Source organism: Rhinopithecus roxellana, chromosome 4 (assembly GCF_007565055.1).
Source record: "Rhinopithecus roxellana isolate Shanxi Qingling chromosome 4, ASM756505v1, whole genome shotgun sequence".
Taxonomy (NCBI): Eukaryota; Metazoa; Chordata; class Mammalia; order Primates; family Cercopithecidae; genus Rhinopithecus; species Rhinopithecus roxellana.
Genome location: NC_044552.1, coordinates 8,907,539 through 8,932,963, shown reverse-complemented (window position 1 = coordinate 8,932,963; position 25,425 = coordinate 8,907,539). Strand labels below are relative to the sequence as shown.

Here is a 25,425-nt window from a genome sequence, read left to right as displayed (position 1 = left end):
GTAGTAAACTGTGGATAGTAAGGAAGACATCTAGCAAGAAGGAACATGGCTGTCATGTTCCATGGCTGGAAATGTAGGTGCCTGCCCCCTCTATGGAGATGGATCATCAGGCTGTTTTGTAATTAGTGGTTAGGATCAAGGGCTTTGCAGATCAGAGATTTTGATTTGCATTCCCCCGATCATTAGTGATGTTGAACATTTTTTCATGTTTGTTGGCCATTTGTATATCTTCTTTTGAGACTTGTCTATTCATGTCCTTAGCCCACTTTTTGGTGGGATTTTTTTTTTTTTCTTGCTGAATTGAGTTCGTTGTAAATTCTGGATATTAGTCCTTTGTCGGATGTATAGATTGTTAAGGTTTTCTCCCACTCTGTGGGATGTCTGTTTACTCTGCTGACTGTTCCTTTTGCCATGCAAAAGATCTTCAGTTTAATTAAGTCCCAGCTATTTATCTTTGTTTTTATTGCATTTGTTTTTGGGTTTTTGGTCATGAAATCCTTGCCTACGCCAATGTCTAGAAGGGTTTTTCCAATGTTATCTTCTAGAGTTTTTTTTTTTTTTTTTTGAAGTGGAGTTTTGCTGTTGTTGCCCAGGCTGGAGTGCAATGGCGCGATCTCGGCTCACCACAAACTCCACCTCTTGGGTTCTGCCTTGGCCTCCTGAGTTGCTGGGATTATAGGCATGCACCACCATGCCTGGCTAATTTTTTGTATTTTTAATAGAGATGGGGTTTCTCCCTCTAGTTTAGGCTGGTCTTGAACTCCTGATCTCAGGTGATCTGTCCACCTTGGCCTCCCAAAGTGCTGGGATTACAGGTGTGAGCCACTGTGCCCGGCCTATCTTCTAGAATTTTTATAGTTTCAGGTCTTAGATTTAAGTCCTTCATCCGTCTTGAGTTGATTTTTGTATCAGGTGAGGGATGAGGATCCAGTTTCATTCTCCTACATGTGGCTTGCCAATTATCCCAGCACCATTTTGTTGAAAAGGGTGTCCTTTTCCTACTTTATGTTTTTGTTTGCTTTGTCAAAGATCAGTTGGCTGTATGTATTTGGGTTTATTTCTTGGTTCTGTATTCTGTTCCATTCATCTATGTGCCTATTTTTATACCAGTACCATACTGTTTTTGTGACTATGGCCTTATAATATCGTTTGAAATCAGGTAATGTGATGCCTCCAGATTTGTTATTTTTGCTTAGTCTTGCTTTGGCTATGTGGGCTTTTTTTTGGTTCCATATGAATTTTGGAATTGTTTTTTCTAATTCTGTGAAGAATGATGGTGATATTTTACTGGGAATTGAATTGAATTTGTAGATTCCTTTTGGGAGTATGGTCATTTTCACAATATTGATTTTATCCATCCATGAGCATGGGATGTGTTTCCATTTGTTTGTGTTGTCTATGATTTCTTTCAGCAGTGTTTTGTAGTTTTTCTTGTAGAGATCTTTCCCCTCCTTGGTTAGGTATATACCTAAGTTTTATTTATTTATTTATTTATTTATTTATTATTTATTTATTTATTTATTTATTTTGGAGATGGAGTCTCACTCTGTCACCCAGGCTGGAGTGATTTCAGTGGTGTGATCTCAGCTCACTGCAACCTCTGCCTCCTGGGTTCAAGCGATTCTCCTGTTTCAGCCTCCTGAGTAGCTGGAATTACAGGCGCTCACCACCACACCCAGCTAATTTTGTATTTTTAGTCAAGACGGGATTTCACCATGTTAGCCACGCTGATCTCAAACTCCTGACCTCAGGTGATCCACCCACCTCAGCCTCCCAAAGTGCTGGGATTACAGGCGTGAGCCACTGCACCCGGCCCATCCCTAAGTTATTTTATTTTATTTTTGCATCTATGATAAAAGGGTTTGAGTTCTCGATTTGATTCTCAGTTTGGTTGCTGTTGGTGTATAGAAGAGCAACTGATTTGTGTACATTAATTTTTTATCTGGAAACTTTACTGAATTATTTGATGAGTTCAAGGAGCTTTCTGGAGGAATCTTTAGAGTTTTCTGGGTATACAATCATTATCATCAGCAAACAGAGACAGTTTGACTTCCTCTTTACCAATTTATTTCTGTCTCTTGTCTGATTGCTCTGGCTAGCACTTCCAGTACTATGTTGAAGAGGAGTGGTGAGAATGAGCATCCTTGTTTTGTTCTGGTTCTCAGAGGGAATGCTTTCAACTTTTCCCCGTTCAGTATTATGCTGGCTGTGGGTTTGTCATAGATGGCTTTTATTCCACTGAGGTATGTCCCTTGTATGCCGATTTTGCTGAGAGTTTTAATCATAAAGGATGCTGGATTTTGTCAAACACTTTTTCTGCATCTATTGAGATGATCATGTGATTTTTGTTTTTAATTCTGTTTTTGTGGTGTATCACATTTATTGACTTGTGCATATTAAACCATTCCTGCATCCCTGGTATGAAACCCACCTGATGATGGTGGATTATCTTTTTGATATGTTGTTGGATTCAGTTAGCTAGTATTTGTTAAGAATTTTAGCATCTATGTTCATCAGGGATTTTGGTCTGTAGTTTTCTTTTTTGGTCATGTCCCTTCCTGCTTTTGGTATTAGGGTGATACTGGCTTCATAGAATGATTTAGGGAGGGTTCCCTCTTTATCTATCTTGTAGAATAATGTCAGTAGGATTGGTACCAATTCTTCTTTGAATGTCTGGTAGAATTCTGCTGTGAATCCGTCTGGTCCTGGACTTTTTGGTGGTGATAATTTTTAAATTACAATTTCAATCTCACTGCTTGTTATTGGTCTATTCAGGGTATCTGATTCTTCCTGATTTAAGCTAGGAGGGTTGTATCTTTCCAGAAATTTATCCATCTCTTGTAGGTTTTCTAGTTTATATGTGTAATGGTGTTCATAGAAGCCTTAAATGATCTTTCATATTTCAGTGATGTCAGTTGTAGTATCTCCTGTTTCATTTCTTACTGAGCTTATTTGGATTTTCTCTCTGTTCTTGATTAGTCTTACTCATGGTCTATCAATTTTATTTACTTTTCAAAGAACCAGCTTTTTGTTTCATTTATCTTTTGTATTGTTTTGTTTCAGTTTCATCTAGTTCTGCTCTGATGTTGGTTATTTCTTTTCTTCTGCTGGATTTGAGTTTGGTTTGTTCTTATTTCTCTAATTCCTTGAGGTGTGACCTTAGATTGTCTGTCTGTGCTCTTTCAGACTTTTTGATGTAGGTGTTTAGGGCTATGAACTTTCCTCTTAGCATTGCCTTTGCTGTATCCCAGAGGTTTTGATAGGTTGTGTCACTGTTGTCACTCAGTTCAAAAAATTTTTAAATTTCCATCTTGATTTCATTTTTGACCCAATGATCATTCAGTAGCAGGTTATTTAATTTCCATACATTTGCATGGTTTTGAAGGTTCCTTTTAGAGTTGATTTCCAGTTTTATTCTACTGTGGTCTGAGAGAGTACTTGATAAAATTTCAACTTTCTAGGCCAGGCGTGGTGGCTCACACCTGTAATCCCAGCACTTTGGGAGGCCAAGGTGGGCAGATCACCTGAGGTTTGGAGTTCAAGACCAGCCTGGCTAACATGGTGAAACCCTGTCTCTACTAAAAATACAAAAAAATTAGCTGGGCATGGTGGTGCATGCCTGTAATCCCAGCTACTTGGGAGACTGAGGCAGGAGAATCACTTGAACCTGGGAGGTGGAGGCTGCAGTGAACCAAGATCATGCTACTGCACTCCAGCCTGGGTGACAGAGCAAGATTCCATTTCAAAAAATAAAATAATCATAATAATAATTTCAGTTTTCTTAAATTTATTGAGGCTCGTTTTGTGGTCTTCTCTTATGGTCTATCTTGGAGAAAGTTTCAGGCGCCTGTTGAATAGAATGTATGTTCTGCGGTTGTTGGATGGAATGTTCTGTATATATCTGTTAAGTTCATGTGTTCCAGGGTATACTTTAAATCCATTGTTTCTTTGTTGATTTTCTGTCTTGAAGATCTGTTTAGTGCTGTCAGTGGAGTATTGAAGTCTCCCACTGTTATTGCGTTGCTGTTTGTCTTATTTCTTAGGTCTATTAGTAATTGTTTTATAAATTTGGGAGCTCCAGTGTTAGGTGCATATGTGTTTAGGACTGTGATTTTTTTTGTTGGACAAGGCCTTTTGTCATTATATAATGTCCCTCTTTGTCTTTTTTAACTGCTGTTTTTTTAAAGGTTGTTTTGTCTGATACGAGAATAACTACTCCTGCTCGCTTTTGGTGCCCATTTGCATGAAATGTCTTTTCCCACTCCTTTACCTTGAGTTTATGTGAGTCCTTATGTGTTAGGTGAGTCTCTTGAAGGCAGCAGATGGTTGGTGAATTCTTCTTCATTCTGCAGTTCTGTATCTCTTAAGTGGAGCATTTAGGCCATTTACATTCAGTGTTAGTATTGAGATGTGAGGTACCATTCCATTCATCATGCTATTTGTTGCTTATATACCTCGGTTTTTGTAATATTGTATTTTTGTTTTATAGGTCCTGTGTGATTTATGCCTTAAAGAAGTTCTGTTTTGATGTGTTTCCAGGATTCAAGATTTAGAGCTCCTTTTAGCAGTTCTTGTAGTGGTGGCTTGATAGTGGCAAATTCTCTCAGCATTTATTTGTCTGAAAAAGACTGTATCTTTCCTTTATATGTCAAGCTTATTTTCACTGGATACTAAATTCTTGGCTGATAATTGTTTTGTTTGAGGAGGCTGAAGATAGGGCCCCAATCCCTTCTAGCTTGTAGGGTTTCTGCTGAGAAATCTGCTGTTAATCTGATAGGTTTTTTGTATAGGTTACCTGGTGCTTTTGTCTCACCGCTTTCAAGATTCTTTCCTTCGTTGGGAGGCTGAGGCTGGAAAGTGGTGTGAACCCAGGAGGCGGAGCTTGCAGTGAGCCAAGATCGCGCCACTGCGCTCCAGCCTGGGTGACAGAGCGAGACTCCATCTCAAAAAAAAAAAAAAGAAAAGAAAAGAAAACCTGATGACAATGTGCCTAGCCGATGATCTTTTTGTGATGAATTTCCTGAGTGTTCTTTATGCTGCTTGTATTTGGATGTCTTGGTCTCTAGCAAAGTCGGGGAAGTTTTACTTGATTATTCCCCCAGATATATTTTCCAAACTTTCCAATTTCTCTTCTTTCTCAGGAGCGCCGATTATTCTCAGGTTTGGTCGTTTAACATCATCCCAGACTTCTTGGAGGCTTTGTTCATATTTTCTTACTCTTTTTTCTTTGTCTTTGTTGTATTGGATGAATTCAAAGACCTTGTCTTCGAGCTCTGACTTTGTTTGTTTGTTTGTTTGTTTGTTTGTTTGTTTGTTTTGAGACACAGTCTTGCTCTGTCACTGGGCTGGAGTACAGTGGTGTGATCTCAGCTCACTGCAACCTCTACCTCCTGGGTTCAAGAGATTCTCGTGCCTTAGCCTTCTGAGTAGCTGGGATTACAGGCACGTGCCACTATACCCAGCTAATTTTTGTATTTTTACAAAAATTAAGACAGGATTTCACCATGTTGGCCAGGATGGTCTCGATCTCCTGACCTCATGATCCACCCACTTTGGCCTCCCAAAGTGCTGGGATTACAGGCGTGAGCTACCATGCCTGGGTGACTTTCTTTCGTTCTACTTGTTCGATTCTATTGTTGAGACTTTCCAGAACATTTTGCGTTTCTGTAAGTTGTCTATTGTTTCCTGAAATGTTGATTGTTTTTTATTTATGCTATCTATTTCATTGAATAGTTCTCCTTTCACTTCTTGTATGATTTTTTTTTCCCCCTTACATTGGGCTTCACCTTTCTCTGATGCCTCCCTGATTAGCTTAATAACTAACCTCCTGAATTCTTTTTCAGGTAACTCAGGGATTTCTTCTAGGTTTGGATCCATTGCTGGTGAGCTAGTATGATTTTTGGGGGGTGTTAAAGAACCTTGTTTTATCATGGTACTAGAGTTGGTTTTCTGGTTCTTTCTTCTTTGGGTAGGCTCTGTCAGAGGGAGGGTCTAGGGCTGAAGGCTGTTGTTCAGATTCTTTTGTCCCATGGGGTGTACCCTTGATGTAGTACTCTCCCCCTTTTCCTATGGATGTGGCTTCCTGAGAGCCCAGTCGTAGAGATTATTATCTCTCTTCAGGATCTAGCCACCCAGCAAGTCTACTAGGCTCCAGGCTGGTACTTCGGGGGTGTCTGCAGATTCCTGTGATGTGAACTGTCTATGGGTCTGTCAGCCTTGGATACCAGCACCTGTTCTGATGGAAGTGGCAGGGAGGTGAAATGAACTCTGTGATGGTTCTTAGCTTTGGTGGTTTAATGCTTTATTTTTGTGCTGGTTGGTCTTCTGCCGGGAGGTGGCGCTTTCCAGGAGAGCATCAGCTATGGTAGTGTGGGGAGGAATAGGTGGTGGGTGGGGCCACTATTCCCTTAGTCTTCAGTTACCAGGATAGGTAGGGAAGGACCACTGCGTGGGTGCAGGATTAGGAGTGTCTGAACTCAGACTCTCCTTGGGTGGGTCTTGCTGCCACTGTGAGGGGTGAGGTTCCCAGGTCAATGGAGTTATGTTCATAGGAGGATTATGGCTGTCTCTGCTGAGTCATGCAGGTTGTCAGGGAAGTGGGGAAAAGTCAACAGTCACAGGCCTCACTCAGCTCCCGTGCAATCCAAAGGTCAGTCTCACTCCCACTGTACCCCCACCCACAACAGCACCAGGTCTGTTTCCAGGCAGTGGGTGAGCAAGAAAGCCGGGGCTTTTAAAGAGGACTTGGCATGAATGGTATATAAGGGAGAGAGTGAGGAAGTGTGGGGTCTCCATGACTTGCTTATCCATCAGGTGGTCTGGCTGATGCCATTGTGGGCAGAACTCGGTTGTACATTGACTGTTGTCTCAGGGCAATCTCCTGGTGGGGAGAATCTCAGGGGGTGCCTGGTTTGGTTCAACATTTGTTCCTTAAAATTTCTTTTTGTTTTGTTTTGTTTTGTTTTGAGACAGAGTATCACTGTCACCTAGGCTGGAGTGCAGTGGCGTGATCTTGGCTCACTGCAAGCTCCACCTCCTGGGTTCACGCCATTCTCCTGCCTCAGTCTCCTGAGTAGCTGGGACCACAGGCTTCTGCCACTATGCTGGGCTAACAATTAGCTAGTTACTTTTTAAGATATTTAAACTTACTTTTGTTGCATGGTTTTATAGACTTTCCCTGCAGTGATGAGTAAAATGTCCAGTAAGATTAGTATTTTGGGGAGATCATGGAGCCTTACTCTAGACCAATACTGTCCTATAGAAATATAAGGTGAGCCAGATACTTAATTTAAAATTTTCTAGTAGTCACATTAAAGAAAAAAGTAGATTAATTTTGGTAGATTAAAAAAGTAAGATTAAGTAGATTAATTTTAATAATATATTTTATTTAACCCAGAATATTATATCCAGGAATAATATCCAGAATATTATTTTAACATGTAATCAATATTTTAAAATTATTAATGATACATTTTACGTTCTTCTTTTGTGTACTGAGTCTTCATAATCTGATGTGTATTTTATGCTTACAGAGCATCTCAGTTGGTACTAGGCATGCTTTAAGTACTCTGATGAGTTGGACCTCACAGATTTAGACTCATGTATGTTTCACTTTTTTTTCCCCCTTCTTTCCCTTCTCATTAATTTGTGGCCATTAGCTTTGCCTGTTCTTTCCTGGACTTTGCTGCCTTTTCTATTCTGCTTCTTCCAACTTACCTTGTACTTAACATGGCTTATTCTTGGGCTCTTTGTGAATTTGGTCTAAGTTATTTTCTCTTCTAAGCCTGATTACAATTTGTCAGGAAAGGGCTGGTGACCAGGTAGGAGCCTGCAAGGAGGCTGTTGTCTGAGACACAGACTTTTCTTTTTTTTTTTTGAGATGGAGACTCACTCTGCTGCCCAGGCTGGAGTGCAGTGGCACAATCTCGGCTCATTGCAACCTCCGCTTACTGGGTTCAAGCGGTTCTCCTGCCTCAACCTCCTGAGTAGCTGGGATTACAGGGGTGCACCACCACGCCTAGCTAATTTTTGTATTTTTAGTAAAGACAGGGTTTCAGCGTGTTGGTCAGGCTGGTTTCGAACTCCTGATTTCGTGATATGCCCGCCTCAGCCTCCCAAAGTGCTGGGAGACACAGACTTTATTTCTTTCTTTTCTTTTCTTTTCTTTTTTCTTTTCTTTCTTTTTTTCTTTCTTTCTTTCTTTCTTTCTTTCTTTCTTTCTTTCTTTCTTTCTTTCTTTCTTTCTTTCTTTCTTTCTTCTCTCTCTCTCTCTCTCTCTCTCTTTCCTTCTGTCTTCCTTTCTCTCTCTCTCTCTCTCTCTCTCTCTCTTTCTTTCTTTCTTTCTTTTTCTGGCTTTCTTTTTCTTTCTTTCTGTCTGTCGTTCTTTTTTGACAGAGTCTTACTCTGTCCCCCAGGCTGGAGTGCAGTGGCACGATCTCGGCTCACTGCAAGCTCCACCTCCTGGGTTCATGCCTATTCTCCTGCCTCAGTCTCCTGAATAGCTGGGACTAGAAGCGCCCGCCACCGTGCCCGGCTATTTTTTTGTATTTTTAGCAGAGACAGGGTTTCACCGTGTTAGCCAGGATGGTCTCGATCTCCTGACCTCGTGATCAGCCCGCCTTGGCCTCCCAAACTGCTAGGATTACTGGCGTGAGCCACCGCCACTGGCCTACAGACTTCTTTCTAAGGTGTTTCTGCCTCTTCTTCAAGTGGAGTCCATTGAAATGGTGGTAGATTATTCCATTTTGCACATTGGGGACAGTGAGTTTTATTTTCAATTTTAGAAATAAGTATAATTTCAGAGAGAGAGAGTGAGTGTTGTGCTTAGTATATTTGGGAATGAAATACCTATTGCAGATGATAGCCTTGTATTAAACAAAATGCTCTTAAAAATGAATTGCAGAAGGCAAAACTGTCTTCATTTCTTTGCTGCTAAGGTAAGTTACTTCCAATGTGTGCAAGATCAACCACTTCATTGTATAGTCTATGTATATGCGTAAATGCGCATGTGCATCTAAAGGACAATTTCAAAGTAATGTTATTTAATATGATTTCTTTTCAACTTCTTACCACAGAAAAATCTGAACAGACATCCTAGTGTAGTTATTTACAATTATAAAATTTTAAAATAAAACATTGAAGTATGTTGTTGTGCATTGATATTCCATATTTTCTCTTAGAAACTGAGAAGATAAAGATATTTATCATTTACCTCAAGAAGCCCATGATTATCAGCTCCAAAGAAGTCATGAAAATAGAAATCCATTTTGATTTGCAGTTCAACATATCACAAGCTTCCATTCAAGCTTTAGGAAAAGATAAACAGGTGGCAGGTTTCATTCTTTTGGATTATTTAAAAATGTTGTAGTATGTTTCATGTCTATTAAATGTCCTCGTTGGGTTTTGATGCGAATATTTGATCAAGCAGAAAACCTGGTCTTTCGAGTGCCATGTAAAAAGAGTTGAGAGTTCTGGATTTGAATCCCAGTTTTCCCTTTTCATGGGTCATTGTCTTGACGGGGTAGGACAGACAGCCTCTTTGTTCCTTGAAATGCTTTATTCTACTTACTGTGAACAGATGAACGGTTTTCTAGGATAATATCACCCTCTTACCACCTTCTTCCTGGAGTCCTGAGGACACTGGCATTTCCATCTCTCTCAGCTCCCCCTGGACCTATGGGGAGTGTATTAGTCTGTTCTCACCCTGCTAATAAAGACATACACGAGACTGGATAATTTATAAAGGAAAGAGGTTTAATGGACTCACAGTTCAACATGGCTGGGGAGGCTTCACAATCATGGTAGAAGGCAAAGGAGGAGCAAAGTCACATCTTACATGGTGGCAGGCAAGAGAGCTTTGCGTAGGGGAACTCCCCTTTATAAAACCATCAGATCTTGTGAGACTTACTATTACGAGAACAGCATGGGAAAGACCCGTCCCCATGATTCAATTACCTCCCATGGGGTCCCTCCCATGACACGTGGGAATTATGGGAGCTACGTTTCAGGATGAGATTTGGGTGGGGACACGGCCAAACCGTATCAGGGAGTCATTAGGAATAAAGTTTCTGAGGGACTTTTTCCACAGTTTTACCTGTTGGTCTTACCTTGTGGAAATGGTCTGTACCTCTCTAGATTGCTGTGGTCTCCAACTCTCTGACTGTAATGTTTCCTGTTTGTTGACAGGAACAGGAAACCTTTCTATATCACAGACGGTAGACGGGGCAAAGAAATTTGTGACAAAAGGCAAAAAATACTGTGGTAACGGCCCACAGAGAGTTGAATGAAGAGCTCAGAGACCTGAGGGAGAAGTCTTGGGCCAGCTTCCTTTTGGTTTGAGTTGTATATGAAAAGTGTTTATATGTAGCAAAGTGCTCTTAGAATAGTTTCCAAAAACTCACCCTATTTTAATGACATGGTCTTTTTACAAAAACTCCATTTCATGGTTGAGGATGAGGATGAGAAATAAAGGGGAAATCAGTCACTTGATTAAAAAAACTCTTCCTCCATCAAATTACGTATGTTCTGACAAGAAGTTTGCCTTTACTCACAAAAACATCACAACCATATGTATTTCCATATTTCACAAAATGAATAATACGTTTTGAGGGGAGAATGAGGATTTTCCTGTGATAAAGCTGCAGTTGCTAGAATAGGAGGCCCCTACCCTAGGGAAGGGGGTTGGCCTGAGGACCCTACAGTTGGGAACTCACTACAGACTCATCCTGAGAGAGACTCAGTGCCTGCGAGAAGCAGGGATTAGCCGTTACCCAACGGGGTGAGACCTGGGCCAGAGACGGGAGAGGCTGGGAAGACACCAGGAAAGAGTGCTTAGAGCAGGGGAATGGCTACCCTAGCTGGTCCTGGAGGGAGATGGCACCTGGAGAAGGCAGAAACAGTGGAATGATCCTTCAGGAGAGGACAAACTGGTAAACTTGACTAACTTCTGATTGATCATGTTTTGTTCTAAGCTTTAGGTTTTCCTCAATTTTTTTTTTTAAATGACTACATTTCAAAGTTGACTTTTGTCTTGCATTTCAGATGTTGCCTGACCAGATGAAAATCTCCTCAGAACTTTTTAGTAAGTCTGATAAAGAAGACAGGGAGAGTCCCAGTGGCCACGAAAGAGAAACAGGTATATTGGGAAATAAGGAAATTCTGACCCTGAGTTTCCTGTAAAAGCAATGAAACCTTAGTTGGAAGAGGTCACTGGAAACCTGTGGTCATATGAGTGATGCATGTTTCATGGCACCTCTGGAGGAAGAAGAACTGCTGATAGCCTTGAATTGTTTTCTATTTTTTTTTTTTTTTGAGACGGAGCCTCGCTCTGTCGCCCAGGCTGGAGCGCAGTGGCCGGATCTCAGCTCACTGCAAGCTCCGCCTCCCAGGGTTAAGCCATTCTCCTGCCTCAGCCTCCCAAGTAGCTGGGACTACAGGTGCCCGCCACCTCGCCCGGCTAGATTTTTGTATTTTTTTTAGTAGAGACGGGGTTTCACCGTATTAGCCAGGATGGTCTCGATCTCGTGACCTTGTGATCCGCCTGTCTCGGCCTCCCAAAGTGCTGGGATTACAGTCTTGAGCCGCCGTGCCCGGCCACCTTGAATTGTTTTCTACACCTGATAAGGTCTCTCTTGTCGGTCAACTGGAAATGACAAAGGAGAAGAAATGATGGGGTTTGGAGGAGGCAGGACATGGGGAGTAGGGAGGGTCTTGTCTACCCACAAAGCCGGCCCTGCACTGGACCATGTTTCTCTTTTGAGTTACACCCCAAGGCTGTTTTCCCAAGTGCCCATAGATTTCTTGTTTTTTTGAGATGGAGTCTTGCTGTGTTGCCCAGGCTGGAGTGCAGTGATGTGATCTTGGCTCACTGCAACCTCTGCCTCCCAGGTTCAAGCGACTCTCCTGCCTCAGATTCCCAAGTAGCTGGTACTACAGGCGTGTGCCACCATGCCCAGCTAATTTTTTCTATTTTTAGTGGAGACGGGGTTTTGCCACATTGGCCAGGCTGGTCTCAAACTCCTGGATTCAAGTGATCCGCCCACCTTGGCCTCCCAAAGTCCTGGGATTTCAAGCATGAGCCAACATGCCAGCCAGTGCCCATAGATTTCTGATTGGAGGTTTGAGGCAGGACCTAATTACCAGCTCTTACCAAAGGATGGAGAGGTACCAGAGGGGGCATCCCATGGAGAGCACTGGTGAGTATGTCAGCGTGTGTATGGTTATTATAGTAAATGTCTTTCTCTTAATTTGTATAGAGCAGGCAGAAGAATCCACCAACGTGGTAGAGTTTATGAGTGCTGAAGATGACCGTTGCCTAATAACTCTCCGCTTAAATGACCAACCTAAGCCACCCGTGAGTACAGGGAGTGGGGCTCCAGGTTCTTACCTGTCTCTACTAGGGTAGTGACAGGCGGAAGCCACCTTTCCTGGTTCATAGACCATTTTCTCCTGGCCAACCATCTGTCAATTAAAAGAAATTTTTTTAAGACAAGGCCTTGTTCTGTTGTCGTAGTTCACTGCGGCCTCAGCCTCCCAAGCTCATGTGATCATCCTGCCTCAGCTTCCTGAGTAGCAAGAACTACAGGTGGTGCCACCATGCCTGGCTCATTTTAACATTTTTTATAGAGATGGAGTCTTGCTCCATTGCCCGGGCTGGTCTCAAACTCCTGGCCTTAAGAGATTCTCCCATCTTGGCTTCCCAAACCTCTGGGATTACAGGCATGAGCCACCATGCCTCATCAGCTGTCTGTCAGTTTTTTTCACCATCCCCTCCTTGAGATTGTTTTTGCCTCCATGTTTGTGTATTCTCTTTTCTTTTTTTTTTTTTTTTTGAGACTGAGTTTCGCTCTTGTCGCCCAGGCTGGAGTGCAATGGCATGATCTTGGCTCACTGCCACCTCCACCTTCTGGGTTCAAGTGATTCTCCTGTTTCAACCTCCTGAGTAGCTAGGATTATAGGCATATGCCACCATGCCTGGCTAATTTTTGTATCTTTAGTAGAGACTGGGTTTCGCCATGTTAGCCAGGCTGGTCTCAAACTCCTGATCTCAGGTGATCACCCGCCTTGGCCTCCCAAAGTGCTGGGATTATAGGCATGAGTCACTGCACCTGGCCGCACTTGGCTGTGTGTTCTCTTTTCATTCAACTTGGCTTTCCCTTGGAATACATGACTTGTTTGGCCTCTGTCTCATTTCTTCATTTGGGATCTAGAGACTGAAGGAGCCTAATGTTTGGGAGTGACACTTAGCTCCTCCCTGGCCTGAAATGAGAATGAACTATTAGTAGCTGAATGCTGCAGCCCTTGAGAGGCAAGAGGGCTTGAGGACTGGGCCCTGAAGATACCCAACAAACAGAACTCAAAAAAACTCCATATTAAAATCAAGCATAAACATGTATTCATCACAGCATTTATGACAATGTAAAAACAGAAAAAGATTTTAAAAATATAAATATCCAAGTACAGTTGAATAATCCACCAGAAAGATTAAACTTGCCCTAAATCTCTAATCTTTTGTAATCCAGGCTTAATTTCAAAATGCTTTATGTTTTAAACAAATTACCCTCCTGGGCTGGGTGTGGTGTCTCACACCCGTAATCCCAGCACTTTGGGAGGCCGAGGCAGGTGGATCATGTAAGGTCAGGAGTTTGAGACCAGCCTGGCCAACATAGTGAAACCCCATCTCTACTAAAAATACAAAAAAAAAAAAAAAAAAAAATTAACTGGGTGGTGGCACGCGCCTGTAATCCCAGCTACTCTGGAGGCTGAGGCAGGAGAATCACTTGAACCCAGGAGGCAGAGGTTGCGGTGAGCCAGATTGTGCCACTGCACTCCAGCCTGGGCGACAGGGTGAGACTCCATCTCAAAAAAAAAAAAAAAAAAAGAAAAGAAATGACCCTCCTGTTTGGTTTTAGTTCTTCTAAAATGTAGAGAGGCTTGTCTTTGCAAAAAATGTTCCCATACTTTCTTTTGCCATCTGACTTAGTATTTTGAAGTAGTATTAGGCACTATATTGAGATTGGTCAGCTTTTGAACAGTCATCCAGCATCTCTTCTGTTGCAAATGTTTTATTAGAAAGGATTTTGTCATCCTGTACAACAGCAACTTGGTTGAGAATTGACTGATGGAATAATCCTTTGCTTCCTTTCCATACTTCTTTGCCTTTATATTATATAAGAAAGCCCAGTCTCCTAGAAGGGTACTTCTCTTATCTCTAGCTTTGTAGAATATGTTTAGTTATACGTAAGAGGCACTAACACCCCTCTAAAATTCTCATTTATGATCTGTGCTTGTAAAAGTCTGATTACAGAAAACATCTCTTCTCTGAGAGTGATCAAGATTCAAGTACCAGTGAACTATCTTGGATCAGTAACCAAAAAAGGAAATCCCTGAAATCATATTCTGGTAGAAAGAAGACAAGAACCAGAAGTAGTATGAGCAGTAAGTCTGGCATGTCTTCTTTTGAATCACTTTTCAAATAGTGATTTTCAAATCAGATATTTATTTTTTGGTATGTAATGGGAGTGGGTCCAAAGAAATATATGATCATGGGGCCAGCTTTCCCTGCTACAGTTACACCAGAAAGGCAAAATGTACTGTGTACATGAGACGGAAGAACATGAAATTAACCAACAATTGTTACAGATGAGTTTTGTATAAATGGAGTAGAAATTCAGATAAGAGGAATCTGTCATGAGCTGGAATCATCAGGAAAATCTTCAAGGAAGAGGTGGGTGGGGCTTGATTTAACCCTTGGAAAAAAGAATAGGATTGTGAAGAGGAGAAAGGGAAGCATTATTAGGCAGGTAAAACCACAAGGGCATGCATGGTGGCTCACGCCTCTAATCCCGGCCCTTTGGGAGGCCGAGGTGGGAGGGTTGTTTGAGACCAGCCTGGTCAATATGGTGAGACCACACCTCTACAAAATTAAAACATTAGCTGGGCATGATGGTGTGTGTCTATGGTCCCAGCTACTTGGGAGGCTGAGGCAGGAGGATTGCCTGAGCCCAGGAGGTCAAGGCTGCAGTGAGCAGTGATCACGTCACTGCACTGCAGCTCAGGTGAAAGAGTGAGACCCTGTCTCAAACAAAACAAACTACAAGGACACAACAAGGATGCGAGGGTGACATTCTGGGACAAAGTCTGGAGCAGAGAATTCATGCTGAGTGGTGAGGAACTGAGTGGTGAGGAGCAAGGTTGAATATAGAAAGGATCTTAAGAGTAGACATTTCAGGAAGCTGTAGGAAGTGGGAATTGCTTTTAGCCTTAGCATATTGGGAGAGGGAGTAGTGAATTTTTATGCCTCATGAGTTAATGTATATGTTGTGTACTTGTTTTCTTTCAATTTAGTCTTGACGGTTTTCCCTCCCAGTAGTGGCAGTGACCATGAGAAAGACCAAGTAAGTACACTTTATCTGGGTTGCTGTGTGCCCTACGAGTTAAACGGCATTTATTTCCCCAAAAACAACTTTCAGAAGTATGAAAATAACAAAATATTGGTTTACTGATATGTGAATCACTGTCAATGGAAATTGCAAGGACTTCTAAACGTTTAATATGACTCTTGAGTAAGTATTTAGGGTCTTCTATGCTGGGCGTGCTGGCTCACGCCTGTAATCCCAGCACTTTGGGATGCCAAGGTGGGTGCATCACTTGAGCTTGGGAGTTCGAGACCAGCCTGGGCAACCTGATGAAACCCCGTCTTTACAAAAAATACAAAAATTAGCCAGGTGTGGCAGCATGTGCTTATAGTCCCAGCTACGCAGGAGGCCGAGGTGGGAGGATGGCTTGAGCCTGGGAGGTAGGGTTTGCAGTGAGCCAAGATTATGCCACTGCACTCCAGCCTGGGTGACAGAATGAGACCCTGTCTCAGAAAAAAAAAAAAAAAAAAAAAAAAAAAAATTTAGGGTCTTTCTTTTTTTCTTTTTTCTTTTTTTTTTTTAAAAACTGTTCCCAAATGTTGCTGGAGGATGTTTATTATGAATGATGCTAAAATTCTGGGCTATTCCCATTTCCTGCAAATGTATACTCTTTTGAATGTATGTTTTGAGGTAAACTTGTTGGTTCAGTTCTTCCCTTAGTTTTTTCTAATGCTTTTAATGATTTAATTATTTAGACATTTATTTTGCAAGTGCTTAGGATACCTTCAGGTTTATATAAATATTGAATAAACCCTCAAAGTTTCTTCATTTCCCTTCATTTATCCTTGTTTTATATCAAAGGTGTTAAGAGTAGAGACAGCAGTGTCTGCACCAATTCAAAGCCAATTTTTGCCTTTTATTCACTGAATTACCTCTATCAGCAGTTGGTTTTTGTTTTGTGTCGTATGAGCTATACGTACAGTACAGAGTATATAATCTAGTTCTGAGTGTTTTGTAAGGAGCAGGTGCTGTGATTCTGAGAGTATCGACAGTGCCCTGCCTGCTCATGCAGAAAGAGTTTGATTAGGGTTTTAATCACACCTTCATCTTTCTTCCACCAACCTGGGATGTGTTGCCCTCTGTCAACCTGAAGGGCTGTCATGCTCTGTAAGGACAGGGGTAGGTTAAACCTATGAGTCATAGTAAGTATTTATTCAGTGAATAGTTCAACCTGAAATAATGAGTTATCAGTTAGAAATGGACCCAAAGAACAGTTTCTAGTAAATACAGCTTTTATTTGAAATAAACACCAAAGAAATACCACAGCTTCAAAAATCTTTTTTTTTTTTTTTTTTTTTTTTTTTTGAAATAGAGTCTTGCCCTGTCGTCCAAGTTGAAGTGCAACAGTGTGATCTCAGTTCATTGCAACCACCACCTCTCAGGTTCAAGTGATTCTCCTGCCTCAGCCTCCTGAATAGCTGGGATTACAGGCACCTGCCACCATGCCCAGCTAATATTTGTATTTTTAGTAGAGACAGGGTTTTGCCATGTTGGCCAGGCTGGTTTCGAACTCCTGACCTCAAGTGATGCACCTGCCTTGGCCTCCCAAAGTGTTGGGATTATAGGCATGAGCCACCGCGCCTGGCCACAGTTTCAAAAATCTATAAATTTAAGCTGTGCCTCTGGCCAGAAATCTATGTTGATTTTCAGTGAGGGCATTGCTGATTTTCTACAAATACTGGTATTCAAAATTATACTTCTCTCTTGTATAAGAATAATTTACAGCACAGGTCAGCAAATTTTTTCTGTAAAGGGCCAGGTAGTAAATACTTTAGGCTTTCTGAACCATGCAATCTCTGTGGCAACTACTCACCTTAGCCTTTGTAGCCAGAAAACAGCCAGAGACAGAATGGAAACACATGGGTATGCTGTGTTCTAATAAAACTTTGTTTTCAAGAACAGCAACAGACTAGAGTTTGCCAACCCCTGATGTACAGCAGTGGTTCTCAAACACTAGTGGCCATCACAGTGACCAGGATGGCTTGCTAAAACATAGATTGCTGGGTCCTGTCCCTAGAGTTTTGAATTGAATAGATGGCACTTGAGAATTTGCGTTTCCATCAAGTTTCCAGATACTGCTCATGCCCCAATGTAGACCACACTTTGAGACCACACTTAGAGTTATCTACTGAAATATGAGTTCATGTTCTTCCAATTCAGGGATCTTATGATCTTAGCATTTTTTTTGTGGCTATTGTTTATTAGATGTGTCTTTGAAAAATTAAAAAGAGAAGCTCAATAGCATTTATACCAAACTTTGAATGGAAGCAAAAGGAGAAATTTCCTATTCAGCAAAAATGCAGTCAGAATTTTATTTACTGCAGTAAAATCTCAATTAACCAGAGTACCTCAAGAAGGAAGGATTTAGTTAATGTAATTTTCCTGCTAATTAAAATTTAAATCTAGTGTCCCCCTACACTAATTCTAATTGTTAGATATTTTATTTGTTAGTAAGCTGAGTAAAGGAAATATAATTGAATCATTGATCATTTAGGATTTTCACTAGGTTCATTAGGCAGATCAGTTCTCATGCTGTAATACAATAGAGGCAGGTAGAGCAGGCATGTTTCAATGAGTAGTCACTTGACTTTGACCCTAGGACTTTAGACAGGCACATTCCCTCTGTTTCTGTCTCGTGCACTCTGTCTCTCTCTTAACTAAATCTCTGAAATAAGCTTGCTTTATTCTCCTTCCCCTTTGGTTTTTATTAATGTATTTAATAAAAGTATTATTTGAAAATGTCTTTAAGGTAATTTTAAATTAATAAAAAGAGTAATGTAGTTCCTAAGGAAAACATTTCTGTCTCAATGTATACATTGAAAATAGTTTAAAGAGTCAGGGTTTGAATCTATTGTCCATTTGAGTGGAGCAGTACTTTAATGCAGAGCAATTAGAAGATAACTGGAAATTGGCTGGGTGCGGTGGCACATGCCTGTAATCCCATCACTTTGGGAGGCAGAGGCAGGCAGATCACCAGAGGTCAGGAGTTTGAGGCCAGTCTGGCCAACATGGCGAAACCCCATCTCTAATAAAAATACAAAAAAATTAGCTGGGCGTGGTGGCGCATGCTTAATTCCAGCTACTCACAAGGCTGAGGCACGAGAATTGCTTGAACTCAGTAGGTGGAGGTTGCAGTGAGTTGGGATCATGCTACCGCACTCCAGCCCGGGTGGCAGAGTGACTCCATCTTAAACAAAAAAAGATAACTGGAAATTGGAAATTTAAGAATCTATAAGATCCTTTTCAACTGTGAAAACCAGAGTCTAGGATCAGATGCCAGCCTCTCTCTTTTTACCTAACAGAATTTATGATTTCCAAGGATTAATGAGATTTTCATTTCTGTATCTCCTGAAAGAATAAATGATCTAGTTCAGATTCAGTACCATGTCATTAAGCTAATATCCACCCCTCAACTAAAAACACACAGAAATTCTGAATAGAATTAGCATTTATTTTCAAATGGAGTAAATCTAATACTTAAGCTTCTTAAAGTAATATTGAAAATGTCTTAGAGTATTTTGATAACTTGTTTTGAATTGTTATGAATGTTAACACTTAAAAAAGATACTACATTTTAGGCTAAGCTTCTGTCACTATCACAGAAAGACGTACCCAATCAAAATAACACCGTATCTCCAAAGACTTCTGAAAAAAACTTCCAAGATAGTTTTGCTTTTTTGACTCCTGAAGATTCTGCCCAGAAAACAGGTACATGATTTTCTGTTGACTTATATAGAAAAAAATTTGTATTCGGGAAAGGAAGTTTGAAGTAAACAAAACATTTTCATTTTAATATATATTAAAGAAAATATGAAGATAACATTGTTCTTTACCTTAATGTCTCTTATTAGAAAATAACAGAGGATATGATGTTTTAATTTTGCTTTGCCATTTGAGATGAGCTTGTGCCCAAGAATTGCTGGTCTCTTCTTTTTTTAAAGAAGCAAGACATCTCAAATTATGACCTGTAGCAGGGGTTGGTAAACATTTTTTGTAAGGTTCTAATAGTAATTATTTTTTGCTTTTTGATCCATATGGTTTATTTTTCTTGTCTTTTTTTTTTTGACATGGAGTCTTGCTCTGTCGCCCAGGCTGGAGTGCAATGGTGTGATCCCAGCTCACTGCAACGTCTGCCTCCCAGGTTCAAGCAATTCTCCTGCCTCAGCCTCCCATACCCGGCTAACTTTTGTATTTTTAGTTGAGATGGAGTTTTGCCACGTTGGCCAGTCCGTTCTGGAACTCCTGACCTCAAGTGATCTGCCCACCTTGCCCTCCCAAAGTGCTGGGATTACAGGCATGAGCCACCACAGCTGGCCTTGATCCATATGGTTTCTGTTGTAACTATTCAACCGTGCAGTTGTTGCACAAAATTGGCCGTGGATAAGATGTAAGCCAATGGGCTAGCTGTCTTTCCATAAAACTTTATTTATAAAATGAGGTAGCAGACTGGATTTGGCTTGGGGGCCAGAGTTTGCCCACCCTTAACCTATAGGCTTTTTCTTAACCCTCAATGTATTTTATTTTAGCTGTCTCCTTTTTTAAGTTTGTTAAGAATATGATTTTGTTTGTTAATAACAATATTAGTATTGTTTATCATTCTGCAGTTCAGTACATTGCCAGGCATACAATGATATTTAGTAAGTACTTCAATAACAATCTGTTAGTGTAGCTGCCACTGGAAGAAAATAAGTAGGGAAAATAAAAAAGTAGAGAGGAAAATGTAACATTAAAGAATAAAAGGGGTCAGGTGCAGTGGCTCCCTCCTGTAATCCCAACACTTTGGGAGGCTGAGGCAGGCAGATCACCCAAGGTCAGGAGTTCGAGACCAGCCTGACCAATACGGTGAAATCTCATCTCTACTAAAAATACAAAAATTAACCAGGTGTGGTGGCAGGCGCCTGTAGTCCTAGCTGCTTGGGAGGCTGAGAGGAGAATTGCTTGAACTGGGTGGTGGAGGTTGCAGTGAGCTGAGATTGTGCCACTGCACTCCAGCCTGGGTGACAGAGTGAGACTCTATCTCACAAAGAAAAAAAATAAATAAATAAATAAAAGGAAGGAAGAGAGCAAGAGAGGGAAGAAAGGAATAAAGTTACCACCAAAAAGTAACAGTCAACAAAATGGCAATACTAAGTTCTTACCTACCAATAATTACTTTAAATGGAGTAAATTCTCCAATCGAAAGACACAGAGTGGTTGAATGGATAGAAAAAAATGAGATTCAGCAATATGCTGTTTATAGGGGACTCACTTTAACTTAAGGACAGGTATAAACTGAAAGTAAAGGGTTGGAAAAAGATATTCCATGCAAATGGCAATCAAAAGTGAGCAGGGATGTGGCTACACCTACATCAGGCAAAGTAGACTTTCTGTCAAAATTTGTCATGAGACAAAGACTAGATGATGATAAAAGGGTTAATTCATCAACAGGAAATAGCAATTGTAAATATATATATGCACCCAACATTACAGCACCTAAATATATAAAGCAAATATTAACAGAACTGAAGAGGGAAATAGCAATACAATAACAGAGGTCTTTAATTTCCCCACCTTCAACAGTCCATAGATTATCCAGATAGAAAATCAATAAGAAAACAGTGGACTTGAATAATACAGTAGACCAGATGAATCTAACTAACATATACAGAACATTCCATCTCACAGTGGAACACATACTCTTCTGCAGTGCACAGTGCACATGGGACATTCTCCAGAACTGATCGTATGTTGGGCCACAAAATACATCTTAACAAATTTGGAAAGACTGAAATAATCTTAGAGGTCTTTTCTGATCACAGCAGTATGAAACTAGAAATAATAACAGCAGGAAGATTGGAAAATTCACAAATACATGGAAATTAAACAACACACTCCTGAATAACCAATGGATCAAAAAAATGAAAAGGGAAATTTAAAAATCTTGAGATAAATGAAAATGGAAACATACCAAAATTTACAGGATGCAGCAAGAGCAGTGTTAAAAGGTAAGTTTATAGCAATAAATACCTACATTAAGAAAAAAGAAAAATCTCAAATAACTTCACCCCTTAAGAAACTGAAAAAAGAAGAAACTAAACTGAAAGTCAGCTTAACGAAGAAAATAACAAATATTAAGGCATAAATAAATGAAATAGATACTAGAAAGACAATAGAAATGGTCAATGAAACTAAGAATTTGTATTTGGAAAGAGTGAAATTGACAGACATTTAGCTAGACTAACCAAGAGAAAAAGAGAGAGGACTCAAAAGAAAAAAACATTATGTATGAAAAAGGAGACATTACAACAGATACTGCAGAACTACAAAGGATCATAAGCAATTACAACAAACAAATTATACACCAACAGATTGGATAACCTAAAAGAAATGGATGAATTTCTAGAAACATGACCTACCAAGACTGAATACGAAGAAATAGAAAAGCTGAAGAGACCCATAATGAGTAAAGGGATCAAATCAGTAATCAAACCTCCCAACAGAGAGTAGCCTAGGGCCAGACGGTTTCATTGGTGAACTCTACCAAGTGTTTAAAGAAAAATGAACACCAGTGCTTTTTAAACTTTTCTGAAAAACTGAGGTGGAGAGAACACTTCCAAACCCATTTTATGAGGCCAACTTTACCCTCTTGTCAAAGCCAGGTAAGAATGCTACAAGAAAAGAAAATTACAGACCAATGTTCCTGATGAACATATATGTAAAAACCCTCAAAAATACTAACAAAACTTACTAAATAGCACATTAAAAGGACTATATACCATGATAAAGTAGGATTTATCCCTGAGATTCAAGGAAGGCTCCACATACACAAATCAATAAATATGATAAACCACATTAACAGAATGAAGGTTAAATTCCTAAAATCATCTCAATAGATGCAAAAAAGCATTTGACAAAATTTAACATCCTTTTGTAATAACTCTCAACAAATTAGGTACATATGGAATGTACCTCAATATATGACAAGCCTATAGCCAGCATTCCACTCACTGGTGAAAAGCTGAAAGCTTTTCCTCTAAGATCAGGAATAAGACAAAGGTGCCTACTCTTGCCACTTCTGTTTAACATAGTACTGGAAGTCCTACCCAGTTCTATCCAGGCAAGAAAAAGAAATAAAAGACATCAAAATTGGAAGATGTTAAATTGTTTTTGTTTAAAGATGACACGATTTTACATATATCAAACCCTAAAGGCTTCACCAAAAAACTGTTAGAACTAATAAATGAATTCAGTAAAATTGCAGGATACAAAATAAACATACAAAAATCAGTTGTGGAGTTTGCTTCCGGGTTTCAACAAAACGACAACAAAACAAAAATGAGTTGCATTTCTAGACACTAACAATAAACTAAAAAAGAAATCAAGAAAATCTCGGCCAGGTATGGTGGCTCATGCCTGTAATCCCAGCACTTTGGGACGCTGAGGCAGGCGGATCATGAGGTCAGGAGATCAAGACCATCCCAGCTGACACAGTGAAACCCCATCTCTACTAAAAATACAAAAAATTAGCCGAGCGTGGTGGCACATCCTTGTAGTCCCAGCTACTCGGGAGGCTGAGGCAGGAGAATCACTTGAACCCAGGAGGCACAGGTTGCAGTGAGCTGAGATCATGCCACTGCACTTCAGCCTGGGTGACACAGTGAGACTCCATCTCAAAAAAAAGAAAAAAGAAAAAATCTCACTTATAATAGCTTACAAAACACAAAAATAACCAAGGAGATGAAAGATCATAATCTGAAAACTATAAGACATTGATGAAATTAATTGAAGACATAAATGGAAGAATATCCTATGTACATGGATTGGAAGAATTAATATTGTTAAAATGTCCTCATTATCCAAAGCAATATACAGATTCAATTCAATTGCTATCAAATTTCTACTGGCATTTTTCACAGAAATAGAAAAAACTATCCTAAAATTTATATGGAACCACAAAAGACCCTAAATAGCCAAAGCAATGTTGAGAAAGAGGAATACAGCTGGAGGCATCACACTTTCTGATTTCAAAGTGTATTTAAAAACTATAGTAATCAAAACAGTATAGTACTGCCATAGAGACAGGCACATAAGGCCAAGGTAACATTATGAGCCCAGACATAAGCCTACACATATATATGGCCACTTAATCTTTGAAAAGGGCACCAAGAATACACAATGTGGAAAGGAAAGCCTCTTCAATAAATGTGTTGGGAAAACTGGTTATCCACATACTAAACAATGAAATTGGACCTCTTTCTTTCACCATATACAAAAATCAACTCAAAATAGATTAAGACTTTAAAACTGTACAACTACTAGACAAAAATAGGGAAACAGCTCTTTGACATTGGTCTTAGCAATGATTTTTTGCATACAACCCTAATAGCACAATAAACTTTTGGGACTATGTCATACTAAAAATCTTGTGCACAACAAAGCAATCAATCAAATGGAAAGACAACCTAAAGAATGGGAGAAAATATTTGCAAATCATATATCTGATAATAGGTTAGGGGTTAATATTCAAAATAACTTCCACAACTCAAAAGCAAGAAAACACATAACCTAATTAAAAATGGGTAAAGAAGCTGGATAGACATTTTTCCAAAAAAGATGCACAAGTAGCTAATGTGGGTATATATACTCAACATCATTGATCACTAGAGAAATGCAAATCAAAACCGTAATGTGATATCTCACACCTGTCCAGATAGCTATTGTCAAAAAGACAAGAGATAACAAGTGTTGGCAAGGGTATGGAGAGAAGGGAACAATTGTACATTGTTGGTGGGAATGTAAATTGATGCAACCATTGTGGAAAACAGTATGGAGTTTTCTCAAAAAAATTAGAATTGTATAGAATCCATCAATCCCACTTCCATGTATATATCCAAAGGAGATAAAATCAGCATCTTGAAGAGATATCCGCACTTCCATGTTTATTGCAGCATTATTCACAATAGCCAGGATGTGTAATCAGCCTAAAAATCAGTCAGTGGATGAATGAATATAGAAAATGTGGTATATATAAACAATGGAATACTATTCAGCCTTAAGAAGGAAATCAGGCCATATGCAACAATATGGATAAACCTGGAGGTCATTATGTTAAGTGAAATAAGCTAGTCACTAAAGGACAAATACTATATAATCTCACATATACACGGAATGTAAAAAAGTCAAACCCATAGAAACAGAGTAGAACAGTGGTTGCCAGGTGCTAGGAGGTGGGGGGAAAGAGGAGATGGTCCTCGAAGGATATAAACTTTCAGGCATAACATGAACAAGTTCTGGGATCTACAGCACAGGCAGTGATGGATGTGTTCATTGATTTAAAAGTGATCATCATTACACCATGTATATGTATATCAAATCATCAAAAAAGAGTAAGAGGCAATAAGGGAGGGGATTCTAAGGGAGAGAAGAATCACAAGATAGAGGTGGAAGAATCCCTGCCCATGTTATTTGAGGCCAGATGGGCAGCTCTTTAAGGTGCCGATCTAGTTGAAGTAACTGGCTGTTAATCTTACCTACAGATGTACAAACCTAATAAGAATTCATGTCCCGAAAGATACAGTCAGTAGATTTTTGTTTCACTTAGAACTGTGTCCCTTTTTTTGATGATGAGATTTAATATCTAGAATGATAGTGAATTCTTATTGCTTTGTTACTTGGCATGTATTCACTTGAAACTTCTCTCTAATGCCCAGAGCTTCAAGGTCCTCACTCGCTGAGCAAGCTTTCTTCCTTGGAGCACCCAGGAGATGAAGAAAATATATCTAAGGTACTATTTAATTGTTGGTTATTCATCTGATTTTCCAGAATTAATGTCATATTTGCATAACACATTGGCTATTCCTTTTGACGGGGTAATATAACACCACCTGTTTCCTGCTTTGCCATAAAGGACATATATTTGTGGTCTGTTTTGTTTTTAAGATTGTGAATCAAGAATCGCTAATGGAAAGTACTAGCTTGAAACATAAGCTGCAAAATTTGGAAGACAGAGGTGAGAGAATTGTCCTTTTTT

The 25,425-nt window shown here is 39.9% G+C and overlaps 1 protein-coding gene across 1 annotated transcript in view; it reads left to right on the top strand.

The window, feature by feature from the left end:
* Positions 1-25,425, top strand: part of SYCP2L (synaptonemal complex protein 2 like) — an 81,696-nt gene that overhangs the window by 27,362 nt on the left and 28,909 nt on the right. Inside the window, exons 15-22 of the mRNA XM_010357163.2 lie at positions 9,180-9,325; positions 11,041-11,134; positions 12,255-12,352; positions 14,295-14,436; positions 15,346-15,395; positions 18,995-19,124; positions 25,106-25,179; positions 25,335-25,404. Coding sequence (XP_010355465.1) covers positions 9,180-9,325; positions 11,041-11,134; positions 12,255-12,352; positions 14,295-14,436; positions 15,346-15,395; positions 18,995-19,124; positions 25,106-25,179; positions 25,335-25,404 — 804 coding nt within the window. The remainder of the gene's footprint in view (positions 1-9,179; positions 9,326-11,040; positions 11,135-12,254; positions 12,353-14,294; positions 14,437-15,345; positions 15,396-18,994; positions 19,125-25,105; positions 25,180-25,334; positions 25,405-25,425) is intronic.